Source organism: Emydura macquarii, unplaced genomic scaffold (genome assembly GCF_026122565.2).
Source record: "Emydura macquarii macquarii isolate MOO-44397 ecotype Brisbane River unplaced genomic scaffold, CSIRO-AGI_Emac_v2 contig_3220, whole genome shotgun sequence".
Taxonomy (NCBI): domain Eukaryota; kingdom Metazoa; phylum Chordata; order Testudines; family Chelidae; genus Emydura; species Emydura macquarii.
Window position 1 is genome coordinate 8,424,462 of NW_027133357.1, and position 23,926 is coordinate 8,448,387.

At 53.9% G+C, this 23,926-nt stretch overlaps 1 protein-coding gene across 1 annotated transcript; it reads left to right on the top strand.

Annotated features, from left to right (window-relative positions):
- Positions 1–6,711: 6,711 nt before the first annotated feature.
- On the top strand, positions 6,712–19,581 carry OPTC (opticin). The gene is made up of 7 exons (XM_067531745.1): positions 6,712–6,771; positions 9,745–9,982; positions 11,724–11,877; positions 13,683–13,841; positions 15,523–15,725; positions 16,673–16,768; positions 17,416–19,581. The coding sequence occupies exons 2-7, from the start codon at positions 9,752–9,754 to the stop codon at positions 17,584–17,586; spliced, it is 1,014 nt and encodes a 337-aa protein (XP_067387846.1). The 5' UTR covers positions 6,712–6,771; positions 9,745–9,751; the 3' UTR covers positions 17,587–19,581.
- Positions 19,582–23,926: the final 4,345 nt, after the last annotated feature.

Consider the following 23,926-nt stretch of genomic DNA (forward strand, 5'->3'; position numbering starts at 1 on the left):
TGACGGGCCCTTCTTCTCTGCTGTGCCCAGCACTGACTCACAGCAGAGAATCTGGGCCTCACCATTTAGAAATACTCTCTCTATCTGGCCCATTTGCACATGCAATTACCACAGACAGTGCAGGAGTCATCAGCAGAGACCTTCAGCACCAAAGCAAAGACTTCTGCCACTGGAACTGGAACAGGAACAGTAGGTCTGTTACCCTCTCCGCAAGACCATGTGCTGGCGGCAGATAAGGCGTGCACTTTCCGCGCTTGCCGGGCAGAGTGCAAATGCACGGGCGGTCGTGACAGTCAGGGGCTGAGCTGCTCTCAATTCATGGTCACATCCTCAAGGAAGCCGGGCAAACAGGACGGGGAGGGAAGGTGCAGTCTGGGGTGAGTGTGTGTGTGTGTTCAGGGATGAGTATGGATATGTGCAGGGGGGGGGGGAGTGGTTGTGAGTGGCTGTGCGTGTGTGGGGGGGGGGGGGGATGTGCATGGGAACAGAATGGGTGTGGGCAGCAGTTTATCTTTATGCCCACCGCTATAGACTCAAATCTCATCAGAGATGTTCCTGCATGCATGACTCACAAGGGGGTGGGCGGGAGGGAGGGGGGACCGTGGGTGAGTGTGTGTGAACGCATGTGCCTAGGTGGGGCTCTCTGTCCACGTGGGTATTGGCAGGGAGTTGTGTCCATGTGTGTGCAGAGTGGGCGCGGGCCGAAAGCTCGCCTCATGCTTATCGCTGTAGAATAAAATCATGGTGTTTTATATTGTGAGCAACACATGAATCATAAACTCTGTGTTTGTGTGTGTGGGAGAGAGAGAGCGCGAGAGGATTACCTTGCCGCCCCTCCAGACAGGACAGCCCAGGCTCCTGCAGGATATCAACACAGCAAAAACAGCAGCAGACTTCAGGACTCAGGAATCAGAAATTGGGGTGGTAACTTGTGAGCTCTCCAACTTTTGGGGTGGCGCAGTGTTAGCGGACACCAAAGGGCATGCTGGGAATATGCTAATTAGCCTTCGTGGATTGCTGATGATCCTCCTGGGGATGTGGGCATGACAGGGGTGGGAACATCAAAGGAGCTCCCATGGATGCCAGGGTGTTTGATAGACAGTGAAGAGAGGTGAGGGATGTCATCCGAGCGGGGAATCATCAAACACACAGAGAGGAGGAGAGAGAGAGGGGCTAAAATATGGGGCCTGGTGCAAGGTGTATAATAAGACTAATTGCAAAATGCGGCCCCCATCCTACCAGTGGATGCACAAGCATGAAGTGATCTTACCCTGCAGTGTCCCATTCATTCTGCAGGATCGGAGCCTTATCTACATTATCTCCCACCACTGTGATGCAGCCATCTCTGGGGTGGCTGGGGGCAGTCAAGCAGCAGCGGGGGGAAAGGGGAAGAGAAATGGGCATGGGCAAACCTCGGCTCTTTTGGAAAGTGCTGCAGGGCATGGCAGAGCTGTCATGGATTTGAATTCAGCTAGAATTCCTCCTGGGAGCTCTTGCCCGGTTTCCCCCTCCCGTGGCGAGGGCTGTAGGTTTCAGCCCACCACTAGCCCTTTGTCTGGCAATGGTTTAAAATCTTCCAATCTACAGGAAATGAATTGTACCTGGGCTGGAAGGGGACAGAGAAAGAAGAGGGAGTATGCCCAGCCATCTTCCTTTAAGCCTCCCCACAGTAGCTCCCAGCCCCACTTAGCTTTGGCTGGCTACAGTAGCGATCTCCAAAATGCCCAGCCCTCCGGCCCGACTCCGCTGACCGGCGCCTCGCTCCTGACTGCGCCGTGAACCGGGTCGGTTTCATCCAGCGGGCGGGCGGGCCGGCCCAGCTCGCCCAGCCACCCTGGCGACCCCTGAAAAGCAGCCGAGTGCTGCTGGGCTCTTCAAAGGTGCAGACGCCACGTCGGCTGGCACATGCCTCTCCAGGCTGGCCACGACGTCCCCCAGCACAATGGCTGGCGCGCCTTCTAATGAGAAGCTTTTAAAGGATTGCTGCAGGCCCTTCGTGCTTTTCTGTGCCTAGCGGGGATGGGGCTGCAGGGCATAGCTGCCCTTCAAGAGAGAGCACAGCTTGGATTTTCCCAGGATTCTTAGCAGCTCCCCATCACTCTGCCCCAGCCCTGATTTCCATAATAATCAGCCAAGGCGCAGCTGTTGAGATTGTGTGTGTGTATGTGTGTGTGTGTGTGTGGCCTGTGGTGCACAGCAAGCACCGGCGTGCTAGAATCTCTGTAGGTGGGTGCGTGCATGGGAGGAGACCGGGGGTGTGAGGGAGTAGCTCTGTGTGCGTGTGTGTGATGAGATTGTGTGGTTGTAAGGGCGGATCTCTGAAGAGGGGTGCACATGTGCAACGAGCATATGTGTGTAGAGGGGGGCACGTGAGGTTTGTATAGGCGTGGGCAGCGGACACCGGGCCTTGCAGATGTGAAGTGCGCGTGGGTGTGCCGGGTGGACCCTCTCTCTGACTCAGATTCTGGTTCCAAGGCCCGTTTCCAGGGCAGGTAGCCCATTCACTGCCGGGATGTGCGTAATCCGGATACATGTCCTCCAAGAGCTGGTGATGTTCAGTCCCTCCGACAGGCACTTGATGCTCGGAGGCTGAAGGGAACCAAAAGCATCAAACTAGGAAGTAACCCCTGGAGGGCAACGGTGCGTGTCACACAGCACAAAACTCACTCTCCGGCCATCTGCAATGGAGAGGGCTGGACCAGGGAGCAGTGCTGCTGCAGGTCAGGATTGAGGGGCGCTGGCGGAGCTGTGGGACGCTCAGGGCTGGAGAAGCTGTGGAGGCTGGAGCTCAGGGCTGAGGAGCATTTGCTGGGGCGGGCGGGGGTGGAGGGGAAGCTTTCCTGGGCTGTGCCTGGTTGTAGACCGTGCTTCCCAGCCCCTTGTTTTCATTAAACTAATGAGAGGATGAGAGAGGAGAGTAATTTGCAGCCACCCACCTCCAGCTGTGGGTGCAGCCTGGCACAGAAAGCTCTGCTCCTCTAACACACACACACACATTCTCGCTCTCTCACACACACTCTGCTAGCCCGCGCCTGCCATGTAGCACTCGGTGCAATGACAGAGGAAGCAGAAAGTGTCAAACCAGATGGTCCCCAGCAAATATTTACATTTAAAAATCAGCAGTTCTTTGAAAATCACAGCTCGCCCTTCTCCCCATCTCCTCAGAGCCCTGCTAAGGGAGGTTAGGACGCACGTCTCCCAGGCTGTCCAGTTCCATAGCAGTACAGAGCTCCCCTGTACCTGCAATAATGGTGCCTAGTCTTGTCCAGTGCTTTTCATCCAAAGATCTCAAAGCGCTTTACAAAGGAGGCCAATGTAATTATTGTAAAACTCGCTCTAGGGATTTATGGGAATACTGCAAGTAACAACTCCAGAACCACGGGCAGGACTTAAGTTCCTTCTAACCCCCACTCCCCCATAACAACACAACAGCTTAACATACGACATAACATAACAAAGTACAAGACACCGGCTTAACACTAAGGTAAAGATCTGTTGGTGGAGGTGCTGTCTACACTGATCAGTACATTATCCCCATTCTACAGATGGGGAAACTGAGGCACAGAGCAGTGACATGACTTGCTTAAGCTCACCCAGCGAAGTAGTGACAGAGCTAGGCTGGGAATTGACTCCCAAGTCCCAGTTCAATACTTTGTCCACTGTGGCCACTAGGCCACACTGCCACTCAGTAACCATGTGTGTGTATCCTATGTGGTCCCTTTCAGTCAGCCTGGTTTCTGAGCACACAGGAGGTTATCCAGAGTTCTGACATGCTAGCTTACTTTCCAGACTTGCATGCTGGAGGGGGATAAAAGCATTCCCTGAGGTGCTCACCCACCAGAGCTACCAGACGGGCTGCACTACAAACATGGCAAGGCATCAGAGAGGGGGCTTTTCCAACTTGCATCCCGCCTCCCAGCAGAGCTCTCCCTCCTCTGCACTGCGACAGACTCTGCTCGTCAGATGCAGCTAAGGTGCGTCTTCTAGCTGGGAGGGAAGGATCAGTGGGACTCCTTTCACAACCTGTCAGTGTCGCTCCCTGCTCAGCTGGCAGGGTCGCCCGCTACCCGCGGGCTCCGCTTGCTGTCCCTCCAATGCTTCCGGCCGCTGCCAAGTTGGGGAGCGAGAGGCCATCAGCCAGAGCCTGGGGGTCAGGACCCCTCCTGCGTGGAGGCCATGCAGCGCTGGCTCCAGGCCCCAGGAAGTTGGTTCAGGGGGCTCACAGGCTGACAGGGATTCAGGGATAGTACGGGCGTGCGGATCTGCTCGAAGGATGGGCTGCCGTGATCCATGCAAAGAGCTTTGTACCAAGTCGGCCCAGCGCCCAGGTGGGTTTGAGTCCTAGTCGTGGGGTCAGTGGTTGGGAGGGGTTAGGAACCCGCACAGTCAGCCCTAGGGGGGTGAGGATTAGTATCCCGGCACTGCTTAATAGTGATCCCTCTGGACAGTCTGAACAGCACTGATGGGCTCAGGAAGTCCTCGCCGGCAGGCCCTCCTCTGGAAGGATGGTGGGGGTTTTGCCAGGGATCCAGAGGAAGCGGCGACGGAGGGGGGAATGGACCACGCCGACGTGCCTGGCAGCAGCACACGGTGTCAGCGTTCTGTGCCGCCTGTATTCACTCATTGCACAGGCGGTGGGGGAAGCAGGACGGCTTCCTCACAGGGCAATGTTTGTAACAGGAAAGGGAACGCAGAATTCCCTGGCCGTGGGTTCGACCCAGCCCTAGGACCCTGGGTTACAGCCTAGCCATCAGCTCCTCCTCTGCTTCCCAAGAAGCCAGGTTTCCAGAGGATGCCCCTTGCCACCTCTCCTGCCATGGGGTCATGGGGGCAGCTCAGGATGGCCTCCCCGTTTAGCACGTGGCACAAGGGGGTTCTGCCACCCTCGGGGGCTATTCTGGGTTTGCCAGTTCCCGCGTTAGCTGCTGGGTCCAAGCAGACACCGGCTGGCCAGCCCTGCAACGCCCCACACAGGAGCGATGGTGGAGCGCCCCAGGTCCTTTGTCTGCTGCAGCAGCTCGAATGTGACTGCTACAGCAAGGGGCTCCAATGCAGCGGGGACCACCTGCCTGGTGGACACGCTGCCACTCCTCCGCCCTGGGGAAGGCGGGGAGGGGACATGAGGGGGGATGTTGATTATGGCCACAGTCAGGTTATCCGTTCCCATCATCCAGACGCAGAGGAGCTGCCGTCCCACCCAGAGGGGAGCAGCCGTGATGTCAGCTCAGTATGCCCAGCATCAACCATCAACGTGCCCCCTCCCTGCCCCCCGCCAGGTTTCCAAAGCAACAGCACTGCAGAGGTGCGAGCCGGCAATAATCTCTGGCGCGGGGGTGGGTGGTGAACGAGGGTGGCTGCTTCCAGCCACAGCTTTGCCTACAAAGGCAGAGTTTTGATGAGGCGTTGAATTCAAACAGCCATCCGGCTGCTGGGACGTGGGCCCATCCTGGCCGTCATGGCAAACAGAACAACGCCAGCGACGGCGGGCGGCGCCAACCAGCAAGGAGCCCGCTAAGATCATGCGGTGACCCCAACCCACGGAGATCCTATCTTCCTAGGGCAGATTTCTGCCCCTTCCCCGCCCCAGTGCTCAAGGCACATGAAATACTAGATTGCCACACTTCCCAAATGCATCCAGCCCAGCGGAAAGCTCAGTCTTTCCCAGCGTGTGGACCCTATCCCGACAGAGAGAGCGGCTTGTGGACGCTTCCCCTCCCGCTGGCCATTGCGGGGCGACACAGCACCTCCCAGCAATGGCTTCCAGGGGAAAGCAGCCTCCAGAAAGCAAGCGCTGTGCGTCTGCAGCTGTCTTTGATGGGATTCAGCAGCTGGGAACAAGGAGGAGGAGTCGGTGCCCGCTCGCTGCAGACCCCCAGCACACGTTTCACCCAGCCCTGGGGGTCGACAGGCCAGAGTGTGGGAGCCACCGAGCATCTAGCCTCCTCTCCTGCATAAAACAGGCCAGATGATGCTACAGCCCTTTGGAAAGAGAGCTCCCACCCCGGTATTTCTCAGTGAAGTCTGTCCTCAGCACCAGGGTTTTTACAGGCTGAGCACAGCCTGCGTGGATATCGCACCGCACGGTCCCGTTTGTTCCCACGGTATCCTCAGTGAACGTCAAGCCCTGCATTAAGTTCCCCCTAAGCCAAGGGGAGACCTAAGGGGCAGATCCAGCCCTTAGGCATGTTTCCTAGCTCGGGGTGAAACACACCCTGGCAAACGGGGATGCCCGAGGCCCTGTGCAACCCGTACACGACTCCCACTGGAGTTTATGGCGACATGCCGGCGGGTTTGGGTGGGACCAGCGTTTGGCCTGCAGCAGGGCTGTGAAGCAGGCTCCCCCTGCACCAGCTGCATGTCACCCTGCAGGCACCTCTGCCTCCCCCGCAAGGTTATGGGCTGGCCGGCTGTAAAGTCAGTTCAGGAACACACAAAGTGCTCTCAGGCCCACCTCCCCCATCCCAGCATGCAGGCCCCCAAAGCAAGCCCGGCCTCTTGGAGGAAAGCGATAATTGAGCATGGCTGGCCCGGGAGGGGACTGAACAAGGAACTCCATGGGAGCAGGGGAGGGGGGGCAGGTGACTGCTGGAATAATCATCACCCTGATTGGCTGGACTTCCTGCTTAGCCCCTGCACACTCCCACCCCCAGGCAGGGCTGCCCTTCCCTCACCCTCATTAAAACCTCCCCGCCCTGTGCTGGGCCCAGGGCACATCAGGTTTGCTGGAGTTGGGAGGTTCGTGCACTTCCAGGGCAGACGGACAGAACAGGGGTAGGTCTGCGACTTGGGCCTCTCTTTCTCCTTCTCTCTTCAAAGAGCTGAGTTCAGGGGCTTTTATGCTCAGTTCAGAGGAATTATGTGGGTGGGGGCTACCTGGGGACTGGTGCATATGGAGAATGCATGAGAGCTGCCTGCAGCGTGCATTTCAAAGGCTTTTTATTACTCTCTTAATTCTGGGTTTGATCTATGGGAAGCTAGCTGAGATTAAGGACCAGAATCCTCACTTCAGGACATCTTTAAAATTCAAGGCTGTCTTTTATAGACTGGAGAGAGCTGTGCCAAATAAGTGTGTGCGGCTCTGCCTGTGCGCGTGTGCGTTTTTACAGGGTGATTGTCTGCGTGTCTGAGTAGCCGTGTCGACATGAATGGCATGGGTATGTATCTGTTTGCGAGTGGATGGGAGGATGAGCGTTTGTGTGGATGGATGTGTTTGTGAGTGCGTGTGCATGGGGATGTGTTTGTTTGTGCATGTGTGCTCATATGTTTGTGTGTACACACAGATGGGCCAAATGCTTTGACTCATAGTCGGAATATGGCTGCGATCCAAGCATTAGCAGCTTCTGAATGGAATCAGTCCCCTTTCAGAGGGAGCTAATCAGGTTTGGATTTCATCACTGCCATCATGCATCCTGCCTTTAGTTTGCAGAATGAGCCCTGCGCGGGAAATCCCTGCAGTAGGCAATGTAGTCGCTAGCGTGTCACCAAAAGTGCACAGTGCAATTCCATTCCTCTGGTCTCGGAAGGTTTTCCTTCGTTAGGCAACTGATTTTTGTCGCTTCCCCGAGCAGGCTCTTAAAACGGGTTTCAGTCCAGGTGCCTAACTGCTCGCCTCAGTACTGCAACTGCATGTACAAACTGAGCAGGCAGATGGGTGTTTGTGTGTGCTGCCATGGCAACTGTACGCCTAACTGAAAATGCAGCCCACAGAGTGTATATGAAAGGGAGAGAAGGGCAGACTATACTTCACAGCCAGGGGCAAGCTGTTTTACCCGTCCCTACATGCCTGGACACACGCTCTCCTGCAGTCCACACAGATCTACATCACGGTGTAGCTACACACAGATTTGCCGGCGAGGCGACACATCGCAGTGCGTGCACACCCATAAACATGCACTAACGTGTACACTCCAATAATGAGCCGGCATCTCGGCTAATGGACGCTGCTAGGAGGAAGAGAGAACTCTGACACTCAGGCCTCCGAATCACTCGAGCTGGTGGCTGTAAGATATGCAAAGAGCGAATTCCAGCCGAGACAAGTTTTGTCCCTGCCCACTGGGCTAGGGATGAGTGCTCATTAGTCCATCTGAGAAGAGCATCACTACAGAAGGGTCATAAAGGTCCTGTTTGTATCCTTGCTTTAGAAGGAACAGGGATCTAGTGGTTAGAGCAGGGGAGGTTGAGAGTCAGGACTCCTGGATCCTGCGCCCAGCTCTGCCACCGATCTGCTTTGTGACTTGGGGCAGGTCAATTCCCTCCTCCCCTCCATGCTTCAGCTTCCCCCTCTGTGCAATGGGATGAATATCACTGACCCAGCTCTGTAAAGCACTTTGGAAGCTCAGGCTAAAGTAGCATGTGAGAGCTGAGGGTTATTATCATGATCATCCCTCCAGTTGTTCGCACTACAGCGACACCCGCGCCATCCTGCAGCCGAGGAGGAGTTCAGGCCAGAGCAAACAGCCTTAACCCCACACATTGGGGAGCGTCTCTGCAACCTGTAGGTTCTTTGAAGGCCGTCTGTTCGGCTGAAGCTGGGGTGTGAGCGAGAGGTGACGCTTCTACAGCAGCTCTGGGCCTCTCCCAGCGCAGCAGGGCGCTCAAGCATGAAACAGCCTGGAAAGAAAAGGAGCATAATGATTCCCTCCGGGGCTCGAGGACTCCATTTGTTCTCTCCAGCAGGAAAGCCCAGGCTTGCTTAGGCAGCTGCAGAGGAAACCGGCTTAAAGTGCAGCAGGACAAGGTAGGGGAGTCTTGGGGATAGTGACAGAAGGTGCAGTAGAGGCGCTAAAGTGAAGGGTTGAGGAGCAGGGGGGGTAAAACCAGCTGCCAGCAAGTGGAGGAGACATCCTGGGGCAGCGACATCGTCTAGTGGTTCCTGGGCCTAGTTTCCCAAAGAGCTCAGGCCCAGGAGAGCTCATCTTTTGGGTGCTCAGCCCATCTGAAGATCAGGCCCCTCTGTGTCACTCGGATTGCTGCTGAGTGCTTTTTGCAAACCCAGCCCGCATTTAAGTACTTGCAGAGGAGAGGATCCCTCTTGGAAAAGAGTCTGTGGGAGCGGAGCACTTGGAAAGCTGAGCACGAGTGAGCAGGGCTAGTGGCTGTCCTGCCCCTGTCTCTGCTGCACTCCAGGGCACACCAGACAAGCTGGTTTGCAAAATATTGCAATGAATGGGGTAAATGTTATCATTTCCAGACGGGAGCCTCGGGCACGGGGCTCCTTCCGCTCACGTCCCCGACAGAGCTCCACTACCCTGGCCTGCAATATACCGTGCTGGGGTATTCCTGGACTCCCCAGGCACCTCAATCCAGAGAGGTGACATCTCCTGGCAACTCCCTTCACCTCAACTCTGATCTGGTCCAAGTTCTGCTGTGCTAGTCCTCGCCCCCGCCACCCTGCCCTCAGCAGCTCTGCCAATGCCCTTCTCTCCTGGCCTGCCTACTCCTTCCGGTTCCAGGCCTGGGCTCCCTATACCCGGCTCTGCCGGTGCACTGCACTCCCTGAATGCAGCACCCCTTTGCTGTGCCGGTGGTGGGTGCCCTGCACCATCCCGCCAGTGCGTCTGAATCAGGTAAGTGCACCTCAGTCACCTGGGGCAGGTATTCCTGGGGGATCACACCCCTGTGCTGTACATGCAGAACACGCCCAGCAGACCCCCCTGCTCTGAACTTAGCCCTGTCAGCGGCAGAACTGAGCTGACCAGCTTAAAGGTGACAAAAATGCTTTGTTGCTTCCCTTTGTCTGCACAGGCGCGGGATGCAGAGCATAGCCTTGCTGGGGGTAGCCACCCTGGCTCTGGTGCAGGCCTGGGCTGCCCCACCTCAAGAAGAAGGCGTGAGGAGGAAAGAGAAGCCCAGAGCTGACATTGCAACCTATGACAGCCTGGCCCTGCACAACTACGACGACCTCAGCCTAGACAACTATGGGGAGATCATTGACCTGAGCATCTACGAGGAGCTTTATGACTATGACGACCTGGAACCAAAGGTAAGAGGGAGGCAGCAGAGCATCAGAAACATGGACCAAATTTTCTCCATGCACCAGTGGGGAGTCCTAGGGCATCTCCTTTCTCCAGGATCCCAGGGCAGCTTCTGTGCTACCACCCTTGCTGAGCAGGGCGCCCCTCCTGCTCCCTGCACTGACCAGGGCTGGGGCATTCTGGCTACTCTTCCACCAACTGCTGTGGGTGGAAGGAAAGGCTTTCATCTGGGATTCAAGAGTTTAGCTGTGATACAACCTCACTGTTCTCCGCTTAGGAGTTCCTGTGAGTTTGCAAGCCATGGAGAAGAGCGTTCATCGATTCACAGGATTATAATGTCAGAAGGGACCATTATGACCATCTAGTCTGATTTCCTAGTCAGCTGGTGTAGAGGGAGGCGTGCAGTAGTGCAGGATCCAGAGGAAAGCGGGGTATGACGCTGTCTCTAATCGTGCTGGGTAAATAGAAGGGGATTGTTCTAAAGTCTTGAGTTAAGAGGGAGAACCAGCTTTCCCATAAGACTTAGCACTGGGGTCTTGACCACATGTGGTCATTAGACACAGCATTGTCTGGTAGTGAGATCCTGATCCGTGGCAGAGTAACCCTATTGCCAATTCCTAGCTCTGCCAGTGATGGCCGTGGGCATGTCACATAACCTCTCCGTGCTTCAGTTTGCCCCCGCGTAACCTGGAACTCGTGATGCTCACAGAGGGGTTGTGAGGCTTAATTATCAAATGTGCTTGGCCTAGAGAGGCAGGGGAGAGTGGGGCTGTGGTATTGTGACAGGCCCGTGGTAGGCCGAGCAGGGGTAGAGGCGCTGACCTAGCAGCTGGGTAATTCTACTCTGCTGCCCTAAATCCCTGAGCCAGAGTCTCAGCTGGCGTCAGTCAGCGGCATCCCATTGCCATCAACAGAGCTACGCGGATTGACACCAGCCAGGGGCTGACCTGGTCCCCGCACCTCCACTAGCCCGTGGCATTCGCCTTCACTCCTTGCCCTGTGCTGCTGTGTTGCGTTGCGGGGTGTGTCAGATGACCACGGCGTGCTGCTCCTTGCCCAGGGCGTGGCGGTGGCTGCGTTTCAGCAGCTGTGCGGTCGTTCCCGCGTACAGGGGCTGAGCCTGCTCTCGCTGGAGCCAGCCGCAAAACTCCCACTGATGTCACTGATCTGATCAGCGGGGCCAAAATAAGGGCTGGGGCTAACCTGAGGCAACGTGCACCTTCACCCAGGGCCCTGCAGCATGGAAGTTGTTACACCAGCTTGGACCCAGCAAAGAGCCTCCGTGCGAGGTTGTCACCCTCCCTAACACACCCCCACTGACCTGCTGTATCTTGCCCTCACCCAGCACCGCTGAATTTGGCTCACAGCCTTTCAAGCACTTTGACAGCCATGGGAGCGGAAAGGCGCCGTGTGAATGTGAGCCACGATGGATATTGCTGCTGTATGGACCTCTCCATGTCATCCCAGAGAACCCTCTGTTACCTAGTGCAGCTGGGGCTCTTCAGAGGAGCCTAAGGGAGTTAGGTGCTTTTCAGTGGGATTGGGTGCCTGCTTATGCTGAAGTTGGATATTTCTGGTACATCACTTCTGTAGCTCTCCAACCTGCCCTGTGCCTTCTTCCACCCCTGCCCATGGAGGTGTGAGCTGGAGGGGGAAGGGAGGAGTCAGTGAATGTTCAGTGCTTTAACACGAGGACAGCGACACAGCCTGTGCTCGGTGCCATGATGCCCCTTGCCCTCATGTTTGCAGATTGAGGTTGGTACATTGGCTCCTCCAACTAAGAGTCTAGCGGACATCCTGAGCGTGAGAACCGTGCCGAACGAAGCAACCCCAAGGCCACCCCCGAAAGCCCCCACGCCCAAGCCTGTCGGCCCAGGTCTGCTCGGATCCATAACCAAGCAAGGTGAGTGAGAGACCAGCCCTCATCGTGTGTTTTTACAGGTTAATGGTGCGACATGGGGTTTTTGCTCCCAGGGGAGGCAGCTGAATAGGTCTCCAAATACCACGAACAACGACGAGGGCAGTATTCTCTCAGCATGCGGGTGAGGGGGTACAGAGAAAGCCCCTCCCTGTGTGGGGCAGAGGGGGCTTTGGAAATGAGAGAGAGAGAGAGAAACTCCCTTCCCAGCATGGGGTGGAACAGGAATCTCTGAGGCCTCTAGCTTAGAGACAGACCCTGCGTGAAACAGAGGGACTGATAGGGAGAGAGAGAGAAGAAACAATGAGTGAGCCTGGGATCTGAGAGGAGCTGGAGGAAGGATGCGACCGTCCCCTGTCCAGGAGACAGCCAGAGCCAAGTATTTGCCCTGCCTGAGGATCATGTGGGGGGGGAGTTTCCCATTCGAACTGCGGGTGGGAGGATTTCAGAAAGGAACGGTTTGCAGCAACAAGCATGCCAGCAAAGCAGCAACGCTGTAATGAGCCGAGATGTTGCGACAGTCGGACAGAGTAGCAATTAGATTAGTGACAATTAAAATCCTGTAGCGAGGGATAAATATCTTTATTCATTTTCTGTCACTCTGAACTGGGACAAATTACGTAGTCGGCTAAGGGAAATTGTTGCCTTTCTGCTTCGAACTAATAGATTCAGAGTCTCTCGCACGCTCTGGGGGGGAGAAGAGGGAAACGAGAGGAAAAACAAAAAAACCACCCAGCGCTGTTTTAATTAGTGCCAGAAATCTTGTCGCACTGCCACCGCCACTGTGCCTGGCAGAGCAGGGTCTAGCTCTAGACAGAAGGGAGTCGGATGTTTGCCTGATGCAAACTGTTTCATTTCTTTCTGTGCAGCAGGACCAAACGGATCCCTGATGTACCGTGCTATGCTTGGTGGAACTGCACCCCCAGGAAGGAATTTGGCCTCAGTTGATTTGTTTTTAAGCAGCTTTTTGGCTGGTTGTTCTTGGCCTTTCTCTTGATTCGATTTTGCTTGTTTTGTTTTCCTTTGAATGCAGCTGACAGCCTTGGAGACCAAAGCCTTCTGTGTATCTACACAGCTGGTCCAGTGCGGGTAGGGGAGATGGGCAGTGCCCCTGCCTGCTGCCCGCCTCCAGTGTGCTCTGACCCCCCCTGCAATGCAAGGCCATCTCGGTTTTCTTGAAAGTAGAGGGTTGTGTCCCAGACGCTGAGCGTTAGGCAACCTGCCAGCAGCACTGCGTGGGTAACAGCACAGCACCCCTCAACTCCCACAGTCCCAGCCTGGGTTTCCTGCGGGGCTGGGCTCTTCTCTGACTGTTCCAAAGTTGGGGTCGGGAGTCGGGAAGGCATGTCCCCTCCGGCTCTAGCTGTGCAATGCTGGTTGGTTTTGGGGCACCTGAAATTCTGGGGGGAGGGGAGGTTGGTTCCATGGCTTGGCTTTGGGTCCATCTCAGCCTGAAAGGTTCCTGAGCCTAAACTAATCTTCTGCTGCACGTAGGGTGACCAGATAGCAAGTGTGAAAAATCGGGACGCTTTTTTCTGGAGGGGGCGTGTAAAAGGCTCCAGGTTCTGTCTAGAACATTCCCTTGAGCTCGGCTCCTAACCCAGAGCATGGGGTGTTAGCTGACTTACCCCCAGTGGAGGATCTGGCCTGAGTCCCAATGACTCGAGTGAAGCTTAGGCCAACTAAGAATCTGGCCCCCATCCTCCCTGAGCGTACCTGTAAGAGGTTACCCCCGGCCCCGATCCCTGCTTGTTGCTGCTGGCTGACCTGTCTGTCTCTCCCTGCCCCAGGTCTGCCCACCTGCCTGGTCTGCGTGTGCCTCAGCACCTCCGTGTACTGCGACGATGCCAACCTGGAGCAGGTCCCACCTCTGCCGCTGGAGACCACGTACCTCTACGCCCGCTTCAACCGCATCCGCCACATCCGAGCTGGCGACTTCGCCAGGCTGAGTATGTGGAGCCAAGGCTCTGCCCGCTGCCCCACCCCCACGGTGGATGGTGTCTGTGCATCAGTGTGTCTTTCTGGGGGACACGAGGGGGAGAAACTTAGTCCCTGCCCCAGCTGCCTCCGGGCCCGTGGAAAGTGGACCCATTGCAGAGCTGTCTGAGGGGAGAGGGTGCCCCTTGCTGTGCTCTCCAGAGCACCGTTTGGCTGTCACACTGCATCCTGTTCCAGATTTGTACCGTGTTTAGGCTGAGTCCAGATCCAGTCTGACCCTGAGTCCTCTCGAGGCAGGTTCAGACTCCCCACAACCCTCAGCCCTGCTCCTTGGGCACCAGATCCAATTGCAGGTGTAAGCAGACGCCATTCCCCATGGCACTGACTGGAGCCAGGCATAGGGATCCCTGAGTCCTGGGCAGACAAACCCCCGTCATGTCAGCGGGTCAGCCACACCTGTCTGTACAATTTGGATTAGGGCTTCTGCCTTCCTGCTGAGTGGCAGGTAAGGGCGTCACCCAGGCTGCGTCTCTCACACATGGCCCCACCCATCCCACCCCACACAGCCCGGTGCAGAATCAGGGAGCCAAATGCAACCTGTTTCCAGGAGGGTGAATGTGAGCGTGTAACACTGCATTCAAGCCATGTTGCCCTTCATTAAATTCCTGGTCGGGCAAGCTCTGATTGTCATGTAATAACTGCGCAGCACTCATAGATGTTGGAGATGGGAAAAGCCCAGTTAGGTCCTGTCGTGCTGATCTGCCTGGGGGCGGGGTGAGTGCAGGACCATGCAGAGTGTCAAGCTAGGTGCCCCCCCTTTACAGCACGGCTTGTAAAGCGTGTGAATCCCTTCCATGCTAGGATGAACTCAACATTTGGGGGCAGCAGTTTTGCACACATGGTTAAAACCCAGAGAAAACATTCATCCCTTCATGACCCGTGAAGCAAACTCGCTGGGTTTTGCACAGCGCTGGAGATCTCTCAACAGATCCCTCTAGAAGCAGGATGGTGGGGTTGCACAAAACTTCTCCAGATTCTCCAGATACCCTGGATGCCGGAGACCCACAGTATGCCACTGCCACTGGATCCTGCCTTGGCTGGCTGGAATACAAGCCCTGTAGCCCCTCTCCCCTGCAGGAAGGAATTGAACCCAGTGTGGGGTAATGGACTGCACCCTGCCAAGGCAGATGGAGCCTTAAGCTTGCAGGACTAGCTAGAAAACTGTGAGCTGGGGTTTGCCGAGGGTGTCGGCACAGTGGGTGCATGTTGAGGGCTGGGCTCTGCTAAAATGGGAGCTGTTGGGTGCTGAGCACATTTGAAAACCTGCTCCTGAGAGGGGATGCTGAAATCTTGAAAAATCTGGCCCTTGGAAGAAGAATAACAAAGCCATAAATGTATTTCACATTTCTATTGTAGTGGCACCAGCCACCCTAGTCAGGATCTTGGCTGGTGCGTTAGGTGCTAGATTAGGCTCAGCTGGTGTAAACTGGCATCGTTTCATTGAGTTCAGTGGAGCTGTGATCACTTACACCAGCTGAGGATCTACCTCAGTCTAGTTCTCTTTGGTGCAATGCTGGCTTTTTCCCCTTGGCCTCTGGCCAGGCCTAGCCCCTCATTATTGCTCAGCACCGTTGTGAACAACAGCAAGGATTTCTGAAGGTGGAGTCTCTCCCCTCCCCTCTCCTCCATCAGAGAAGCTGAAGCGAATAGATCTGACCAGCAACTTCCTTTCCCGGGTGGACGAAGACTCCTTCCGGCTGCTGAGTACCCTGCAAGAGCTCATCCTCGCCGAGAACAGGCTGACCGCCCTGCCCGCCTTGCCCAGCAGCATCGTGCGGCTCGACGCCCGGCTCAACTGCATCCAGACCTCCCGTGTCAGACCTGAAGCCTTCAGGGTGAGTCTGTGCCCAACAGCTGGTGGCTGCCCCACGGCTGTAAAAGGGATCACCAAATTTCACAGCTTCTTTTCCACCCTCTGAGAGGGCTGGGGGGTCTCTTGGGGCACATTTACATTGCAAGGTAACCGCAGGGGCTGAACTCTGGCTCAAGCCTAACCCTCCCTCCCATCTACACACAAATCGCGCTAACCCAGGGTTCCAGGACTCTACAGGGAGTAAGGTCCGAGCCTGAGTCAAGCCGGGACGCAGGGTCCAGACCCTATTGCTTTGCAGTGTAGAAGCAGCCCCACTGGTCTGGGAGTCCATCAGAAGTATCCCACAATCCGACTTTCTTTATCCTATGACCCATCAAGTTTGACGGACAGTCAAGTTTTCCCATACTGCACTATGAACAAAGGGGCCTAGACTTGCCACATTTTGGGAAAGGGCTAGGAAGTCTGGGATAAAGATGGTTGGATTTGGGCCCACAAAATACAGCATAGACACTCGAGCCCCAGGTTGGGACCCAGGGTTCAGCAATTCCTAATCTGAGGTTACAAATGAATGTACATGTTCAAGCCCTAGGTTAACAAACTCAGGGTCCGCTCACTTGAATTCTAGTAATGTCTAATAATGTGTAGACATACCCTTGGTCAAGCCAAACCCCTTCTAGGCCTGTCTGGCTCTGATTCCTATCCCGCTGTACCACAGAAATAAGTTCTGTAAAAGGAAGCTGACTGGGGCTTGGGAATAGCCAAGGCCCAAAGTGCCACCCCCAGCTTTTCCAGTGTTTGCCGGGGTGGAACAATCCCACGCAAGCATGAGAGCAGCAGGTTCTGTTCAGCAAAGATGCTAGTTCTGCCCTGCTGCGCTGAGCCTTGGTGTGTTCATTCCAGAGTCTTGGCCTCATCAACCGAGGGGGCTGGGCAGGGTGAGGGCTTATGCGTTTGCTCGTGTTTCTGCAGGAGCTGAAGAAGCTGCAGTTCCTCTACCTGTCTGATAACAAGCTGGACTATATCCCAGTGCCCCTGCCTGAGGGCCTGCGATCCCTGCATCTGCAGGTGAGGCAGTGATTGAGTCAAGCCAGGCTGGGTCACAGCTACTTAAAGATAAGGGACGCTCTTTGATTTTTGCATTTGCACCCGTCAACTTTTTTGCATTTGCTTTTGAATTTTGCTGCCCTTGAAGTTGAGGGATGGAGAGCTCTGGCGAGACACAGGAATCGTGCAGGTGGGTGTTGGGCGAGAGCCTGTCTCTCACAGTGCTCCAGTCCTCATGTTCCCTGCACAAATCCCGCAGTGCGCCTCATTCTCCACCCGTACCCCCACCGCTAGTCCATCGCTGGACCCCCTGTGCACACAGCTCTGCCAGTGCCCCTCAGTCCCGACTGGTGCCCCCTCTGCTATGCCAGTCATCAGCCCATACCTGCCTCTGCTGATAGATCTCAGTCCTGCAGGGCCCACTGTCTTTCTGGTGTTGGGAGCCACCTGTCAGTGGTATCAAATTGGCCAGCGGTTAAAGGATGGATCCATGAGGACCTGGCTTGAGACCTCACCAGCTCATTGCACATATGGCCCATGTCTAGTCTGAGCCCCAGTCTAACAGCGGTAAAGGCTCATACTAGCTGGGGGCAATTAGTGCACAAACCCACCGTCCCACCTTTCCCCCACTGTTTAATTTTGGCTTTGTGCTTTGTCTCCTCGGCTAGAACAACAACATCCAAACGATGCACCAAGACACGTTCTGTGATAGCCAGGACCCCCATCACATCCGCCGGGCCCTAGAGGACATCCGCCTGGACGGCAACCCCATCAACCTCAGCCTCTTCCCCAACGCCTATGTCTGCTTGCCTCGGCTACCCACTGGCCACTTCCACTGAGCCTGCCAGACAGCCGTGGAACCCCCACTGCCTAGGGAGCACCTGTGGTGGGAACCGCTCTTGGGAGAAGGCTGCCCTGGCCTCCCAAGTTACGATCTCTGTGCCTGACTGTCATGTAATTGCCCTCTCCCTTGCTCATCTTAGCCCCACCGGGCTTGTCTAGACTAGGATTTAAGGTGCGACGTTAGCACGTCTGAGCGAATGGGGTTAGAAGTCTAGGCTGGGCTAAGGATGCCACGTCATGTGTTAAAGCGAAGTTACTCAGTAAAAATCTTACGGCATGGTCCGGGTTTTCCAAAATTCAAACATTCATGTTGTCCCTTCAAACCCTCCTCGTTTGTGTGTGCAGAACAGGTACACGAGACGCGACATTCCTTGAGGCATGCACAAAAACGCCCTTTTGATGCACGATCCAGCTGTGACTTTTTAAAGCTTGCCCATTCGATGCCCAGTTAGCCCATTCGATGCCTGGACAGAAATGTCATTTTGCACTTACAAATGACAGGCAGGCAAGGCTGGGATTGACTTTGGTTGTGCAAATTCTCTTCAGCTGAGTTCTTATTATGCAAAAGGCAAATCAGGGCCACTCAGATCTAAGTCCTATTGTGACCCCCCAAGAGGAACTTGGAGGAATGACTACTGTTCTCTTTTTCTCTAAAATGCCAGGCAGATGGGCACATTATGCTGTCATGCAAACCATTGAAAACATCTATCTATGGGTTTTCTGTAGCATCTGTCACCATAATATATAAGCACTGTTCTTAAGTATCTTATATCGTCTTTGCCTTTATAGCCAAAGGGGTCAATACAGTGACTAGATAGGCCCAGATCCACCAAAGATGGCATTATCCAATTTTTCCTAGCCCTTTTTTTTTCCAGCTTTCTCTTTCACCCCACTAGAGGGTGCACAAGAATATGTGTCAGAACCCACCCATCCCTGTGCCTTGCTTGCCTAATCGCTGCTCCTTATCTCCCTTCTGCTTTGCCTTATCATTTAAACACATTGTCTAAATAAATGAGATGGGTGAGCTACTGCCCACGAGCCTGTCCTTTAGTTAATAGCACTGAGCCACAAATTCCTACCTATCTGCCAGTTGCTGGGAAACCCGGCAGCTCTGATAGATTGTGGGTCCTGGGAGGCTGAGGATGGGAACGGTGCGGGAGGAGAGAGAGCTGAAGGCAAAGAGGCGCATGGAGTAAAGTAGTTCTCAGTTGCCCAATCACAGCTGTGCAACTTATACAAACCAGTGCCTGGCTGCCTTTCCCAGAATGGCCTAGTGGGATTGGAGGGGGAGGTACTGGGGGCCTGGGATTGGTGCCAATCCATGTGCTGCAGGCAATTGATACAAACACTAAATAAACCTCATATGCATTAGTGGAGCCAGGTCTAGAAACCAGACCCTTCCACTCCAAAAACATACACCAGTGGGCCATAGCAGCAGCCCCCTTGGCCCAGGGGTTACTTGGCAATAGACTGAACGACTTTACTAATGACTAGGATGGTTTCTTGGTTGTGGGCTGGTTACATCCTGGCCCATTGGGACTATGCTCATGTCCCTTTCGAAGGGCTCCCGTTAGCAGACAGGGGCACTGATCCGTTTGGGCGTGACGCTCCCTGCCTTCACCACTCTGGACTCCCGTTAGCCCGAGCGTCACGTCTGGTTCGGCACCTGTATTTTGGGTGGGGTGTGTTTGCGGCGAGCAGAGGGCAATAAAGCATTGGCTGGGCAAGTGCAAGTGGAGCTAAGTCTCTGAGGAAGCTGCACATGAAAGACTGGAGGGGTCTGATGAAAGGATACCGGGGAAGACACAGCACTAAGACTCTGAAAACTGCCTGTATTTTCTTAAGAGGGGTGACAGGCTGGTTCTCCACAGCGCAAGGAGAATGCCTCCATGCACAGCACCATCCTGCCAGTTACAGCTGCAGTGCCAGGAGTTTACTAGTCCCAGCTCAGCTCTCACGCATTTAGGCAGCCACCATCATCCAGGCAAAGCCCTCCCCATTATGCAGCCTTTGAGTCTGCAGACCAAATGCCCTGCAGCTAGGTGAGATGAGATGAGTAAGAACGGCCATACTGGTCAGACCAATGTGCCATCCAGCCCCATTTGGTGTCTTCTGCACAGGGAGCTCAGTCAGTTTTGCCTGTTAAAGTAGTTCAACTTTAATTAATTATTAATTGGGTCAAAGGAAGCTCTCTTCCCAAAAAGTCCTCTATAGTCCCGTGGTTTGGCTGCTTCTTTGGCAGGGTGATATGCTTGGTTCAATTCCTCCCCCAGCTGAGGAAGGGGTGGGGGGTGATTTTTGCAGGGAGCTCATGAAGCTTTTCCTGTTGAAGCAGTGTCACTTTAAATAAATATTAATTGGACTAAAAGAAAAGGCAAGCTCTGTAGCCCACCAATTAGGGGGTCGGGTGGTGGAGCCCCTGATTCGTATCGCTTCTCTGGCTGCTGAATAGGGGATTTCAGGACTGTGCTTCTTGAGCTTTTTCATGTTGAACTATTACCACATCAATTGCACATTAACTGGGCCAAAGGAAGAGCTTAGCACAAGAAGCCCTTTATAGCCTACTGGTGAGAACAGTCTGCTGGGCTCTTAGAGATGCTGGTTCACTTCTCCCCTGTGACTGGAGGAGGAGAAAGGATTTGAAGAGGCCCGAGGTTCTACTTTTAATTAAATTGGGGCCACAGCAAAATCAGAATCACTCTTTTGTCCCCTCTCGTTCAGATACTCACCCAGGCTATGGGAGATCCCAGCTCCAATCCCCCTTCTGTGAAGGGGCTGGAACAGGGATCTCCAACATCCCAGGGACTCCTCACCTGCCCAATCCCAGGCCCACCTAGCCCTTCCCTCCATCCCACCCCTAAGAGGGAGATCCCTGTTCAAGCCCCCGCCCTTTCCCAGGAAGAGCAGCCCACATCAGACCATGCCTTAGTTCAGTAATTAGCATGCTTACTTGAGAGACAGTAGATCCCTGGCCAAATGCTTCCCATTAATTTAAGAGGGACCCAAAGCTCCTAACTCAGGCTTCGGGGTCCCAGTGTTGTTCCAATGATTTTTTTTAGGGATGGCAATGCTGAGTATTGACACACCAAAGCCCCTTTAGAGCTGGGCCAGGTGTACTTGGTCCATATTACAGGCAAACAGTGCAGCAATTATAAGGAAGCTGAGAATGGGCATGCCATGGCCATATTGCCCTGAGAGCAGAGAAGGGGGCTTGCTGAAAGCGGGCAGGGATGGTTCATAGCACAGGCACATCACTGAGACCCAGAGAGCTGACTGCCACAAGCACTGAGCTCCGGGTAGGGAATGCAAAAAAGACACTGTCAGTGCAAGCCCCTGCCTGGCGCCCAAGACCTGAACTGCAGGGAGAATTCAAGGTGTGGGGGTGTTATGGATTTATATAGAGGAATTAGGATATTTTCTCTCTTCATATATCTCAGCTCTCCCATTCCTAAAGGTTCCTAACAGTCTGTTAGCTTTTGTGAGTGCTGCTGCACATTGAGTGGCTATTTTCAGCAAACTATCCACAATGACACCAAGAGCTAGAGTGTATCTCTTCCTGGCCTGGGAGGTCAGCTCCTAGCCACAGTAGAGACAAACACATAGAGGCTTTCACCTGTTGTGCTAGGGCTTCTGAGCATGCCCATTCCCAACAGTGCTGCTTGCTGTAATATGGGCCAAGTAGTTCCAGCTCCCTCTGGCTCAGCACTGTGGCGATGTTCAGCTTTGCCATCCCTCACTTTTAGCTGCCTAGAAAGTCATTGGAACAACAATGGGATCCCCTGAGCCGGGCACTGAGGCTCCCTCCTCAATGAACGGGCAGAGCTAGGCACCTAAGAAGGGGCTTCACAAAAGCCAGCATGCTCAGCGGGGAGATACCTAAGCCAGACGCCGGGAGATGATGGGGGTGGAAGCTAAGCCCTGCCTGTCACAGAATTTGGTGCCTATCTCTGCTTGTGATCCACAGCCAGGAACCCCTCTGCTGCAATCAGGTGACTATTACAGGTGACTATATTGTGAGTGGGTCAGAAACTAGCCCAATACTCCACAAAGCAGCTGAGGGGAAAAGGGGCAGAGCCCTACTAGCTGCTCCTTATCCCAGTGATTAGCACTGTAGCAGACCCTGGTTGGGGTTCCCTATCTGGTTGGTAAGGAGAAGGAATGTAAAACAAGGGCTGGCATCTCTCCTGGGAGTGTCCTACTTGCTGAACTAAAGGCTAGTCTGAGGTGGGTTTCTCTTTTTGAAGCTGTTCCACTTTAATTAAATAATTAAGCATTAATTGGACCACAGAGGCTATAAGACTCACCCTGTAGTCCATTGGTTTGGGGACTCCCCCAGGCTGTTGGAGAGTCTGATCTGTTTCTCCTGCTTGATGGAAAGGGGTTTGCACAATGATCTCCTACCTCCCAAGTGACTGTCCTAACAGCCGGTTCATACATTATTCTGCTGTGGGGCTCCCTCAGGGGTTTCTCTTCAAGCTGCTCCACTTCATTTAACTATGAATTGGGCCAGTAAAAGGCTGAGAATTAGGGTGACCAGATGTCCTGATTTTATAGGGATAGTCCTGATATTGGGGTTTTGTTTTATATAGGTGCTTATTGCCACCCACCCTGTCCTGGCTTTTCACACTTGCTATCTCTCTAGTCACCCTACTCAGAATTGCACTGTAGTCTGCTGGTGATGCTGCTAACCACAAAAGTAGGCAAGTCTGCTGCTTCAACTCCCCCTGCCCGTGAAGAATGGGTTTGAAGAAGGAGTGTCTTTCCTCCTGGAGCTGATCCACTTCAATTAACTATTACTTGGGCCAAAACAAGGCTCATGTGCAAGAAGCCCTGCATAGCCTAGTGGTTAGCAGGCTCTCCCCGAATAGTGCTGGTTCTGTCCACTTCTTGAGCAAGGCTTTGCACAGCAAGCTTTTCTCCTTTTGAAGCTTGTTCACTTTAATTAACTATTAATCAGGCCAAAGCAGTGTTACTTTGTGAGAAGTGCTGTTATAGCGAGGGGGGTTGGGTATTCTCAGGGGGTACTGCAGTGTTGAGTCAATTGGCCTCTTGCTTGTTGAGGAGAAGAAGGGATTTGAGCTGTGAACTTAGCTGCTCTTGGAGCTGTTCCACTCTAAGTAACCATGGAATGGGCCAAAGCAAGGCTCTTTTCCAGGCAATCCTGCATAGTCTGGTGGTTAGAGTATGTGTCCCGCACAGTGGGAAATGCTGGTTTAATCCCCCCTGCTGCTTGAGAAGAGATTTGAGCAGCGACAGTTATCTTTCCTCTTGAAGATGGTCCACTTTAACTAACTATTAATTGAGCCAAAAAAAGAAGTAACTACAAGAAGCCATAGATAGCCTGGTGGTTAAGGTACTGGCCTAGCATGGGGCTGCTGCTGGTTCAGTGTGCTGACTGAGGAAAATGGGCTTTGCATTGCAAACTTGTCTTTTCTTGAAGCTGGCCCAGTTTAATTAACTATGAAATGGTCCAAATCAAGATTGCTCTATAAGCAGGTCTGCATAGCCCAGAGGTTAGAGTCTGTGCCTGTAGAGCTTGGTGATGCTACCTCAAATCCCCCCTGCCCTGTTAATGTGGGATTTGACCAGCAATGGTCTCTCATCTTGAAGCTGTTCCATTTTAATTAACCATTAAATGGTCCAAAGTGGAACAGTTTCAACAAGGGATGAAGAGCAACCCACATCAGCATATCCTTTTACTCAGTGATGAGTCACTCATCTGAGGGCCTGGAGATCCCTGTTCAAATCCTTCCCTTTAAATCAAGAGGGACCCAAACACCTAACGCAGGCTTTGGGGATCCTGCTGTTGTTCAAATGATTTTCTGGGCATCTAAACATTAGGGGTGGCAATGACGCATACTGCAACTGCCGATTCAAATCCAATTGTGGATCTGGGCCTTTGTGGCTAATTGGTCCATATTACAGGCAAACAGCGCAGTGACTGTCAGGGAGCTGAGAATAGGCACACCCTGGACATATGAACTCTGAATCTAGAGAAGAGGGATTTCTGAAAGTAGGCATGCTGGGTTCATAGCACAGGCACATCACTGAGACCCAGAATGCTGAGAATGGATGTGCTTTGTGAATGCCACAAGCACTGAGATCTGGCTAGGGAATGCAGAATAGACACCATCAATGCAGGCCCCTGCCTCACACCGAAGGCCAGAACTGTACACAGCATTCAAGGTGTGGGCATATGTGGCTTTCTAGAGCAGCATTATGATATTTTGTCGTCTTATCTATCCCTTTCCTAATGGTTCCCAAAAATTCTCTTTGCTTTTTTGACTGCGGCTGCACATTGTGTGGATGTTTTCAGAGAACTATCCACCATGACTC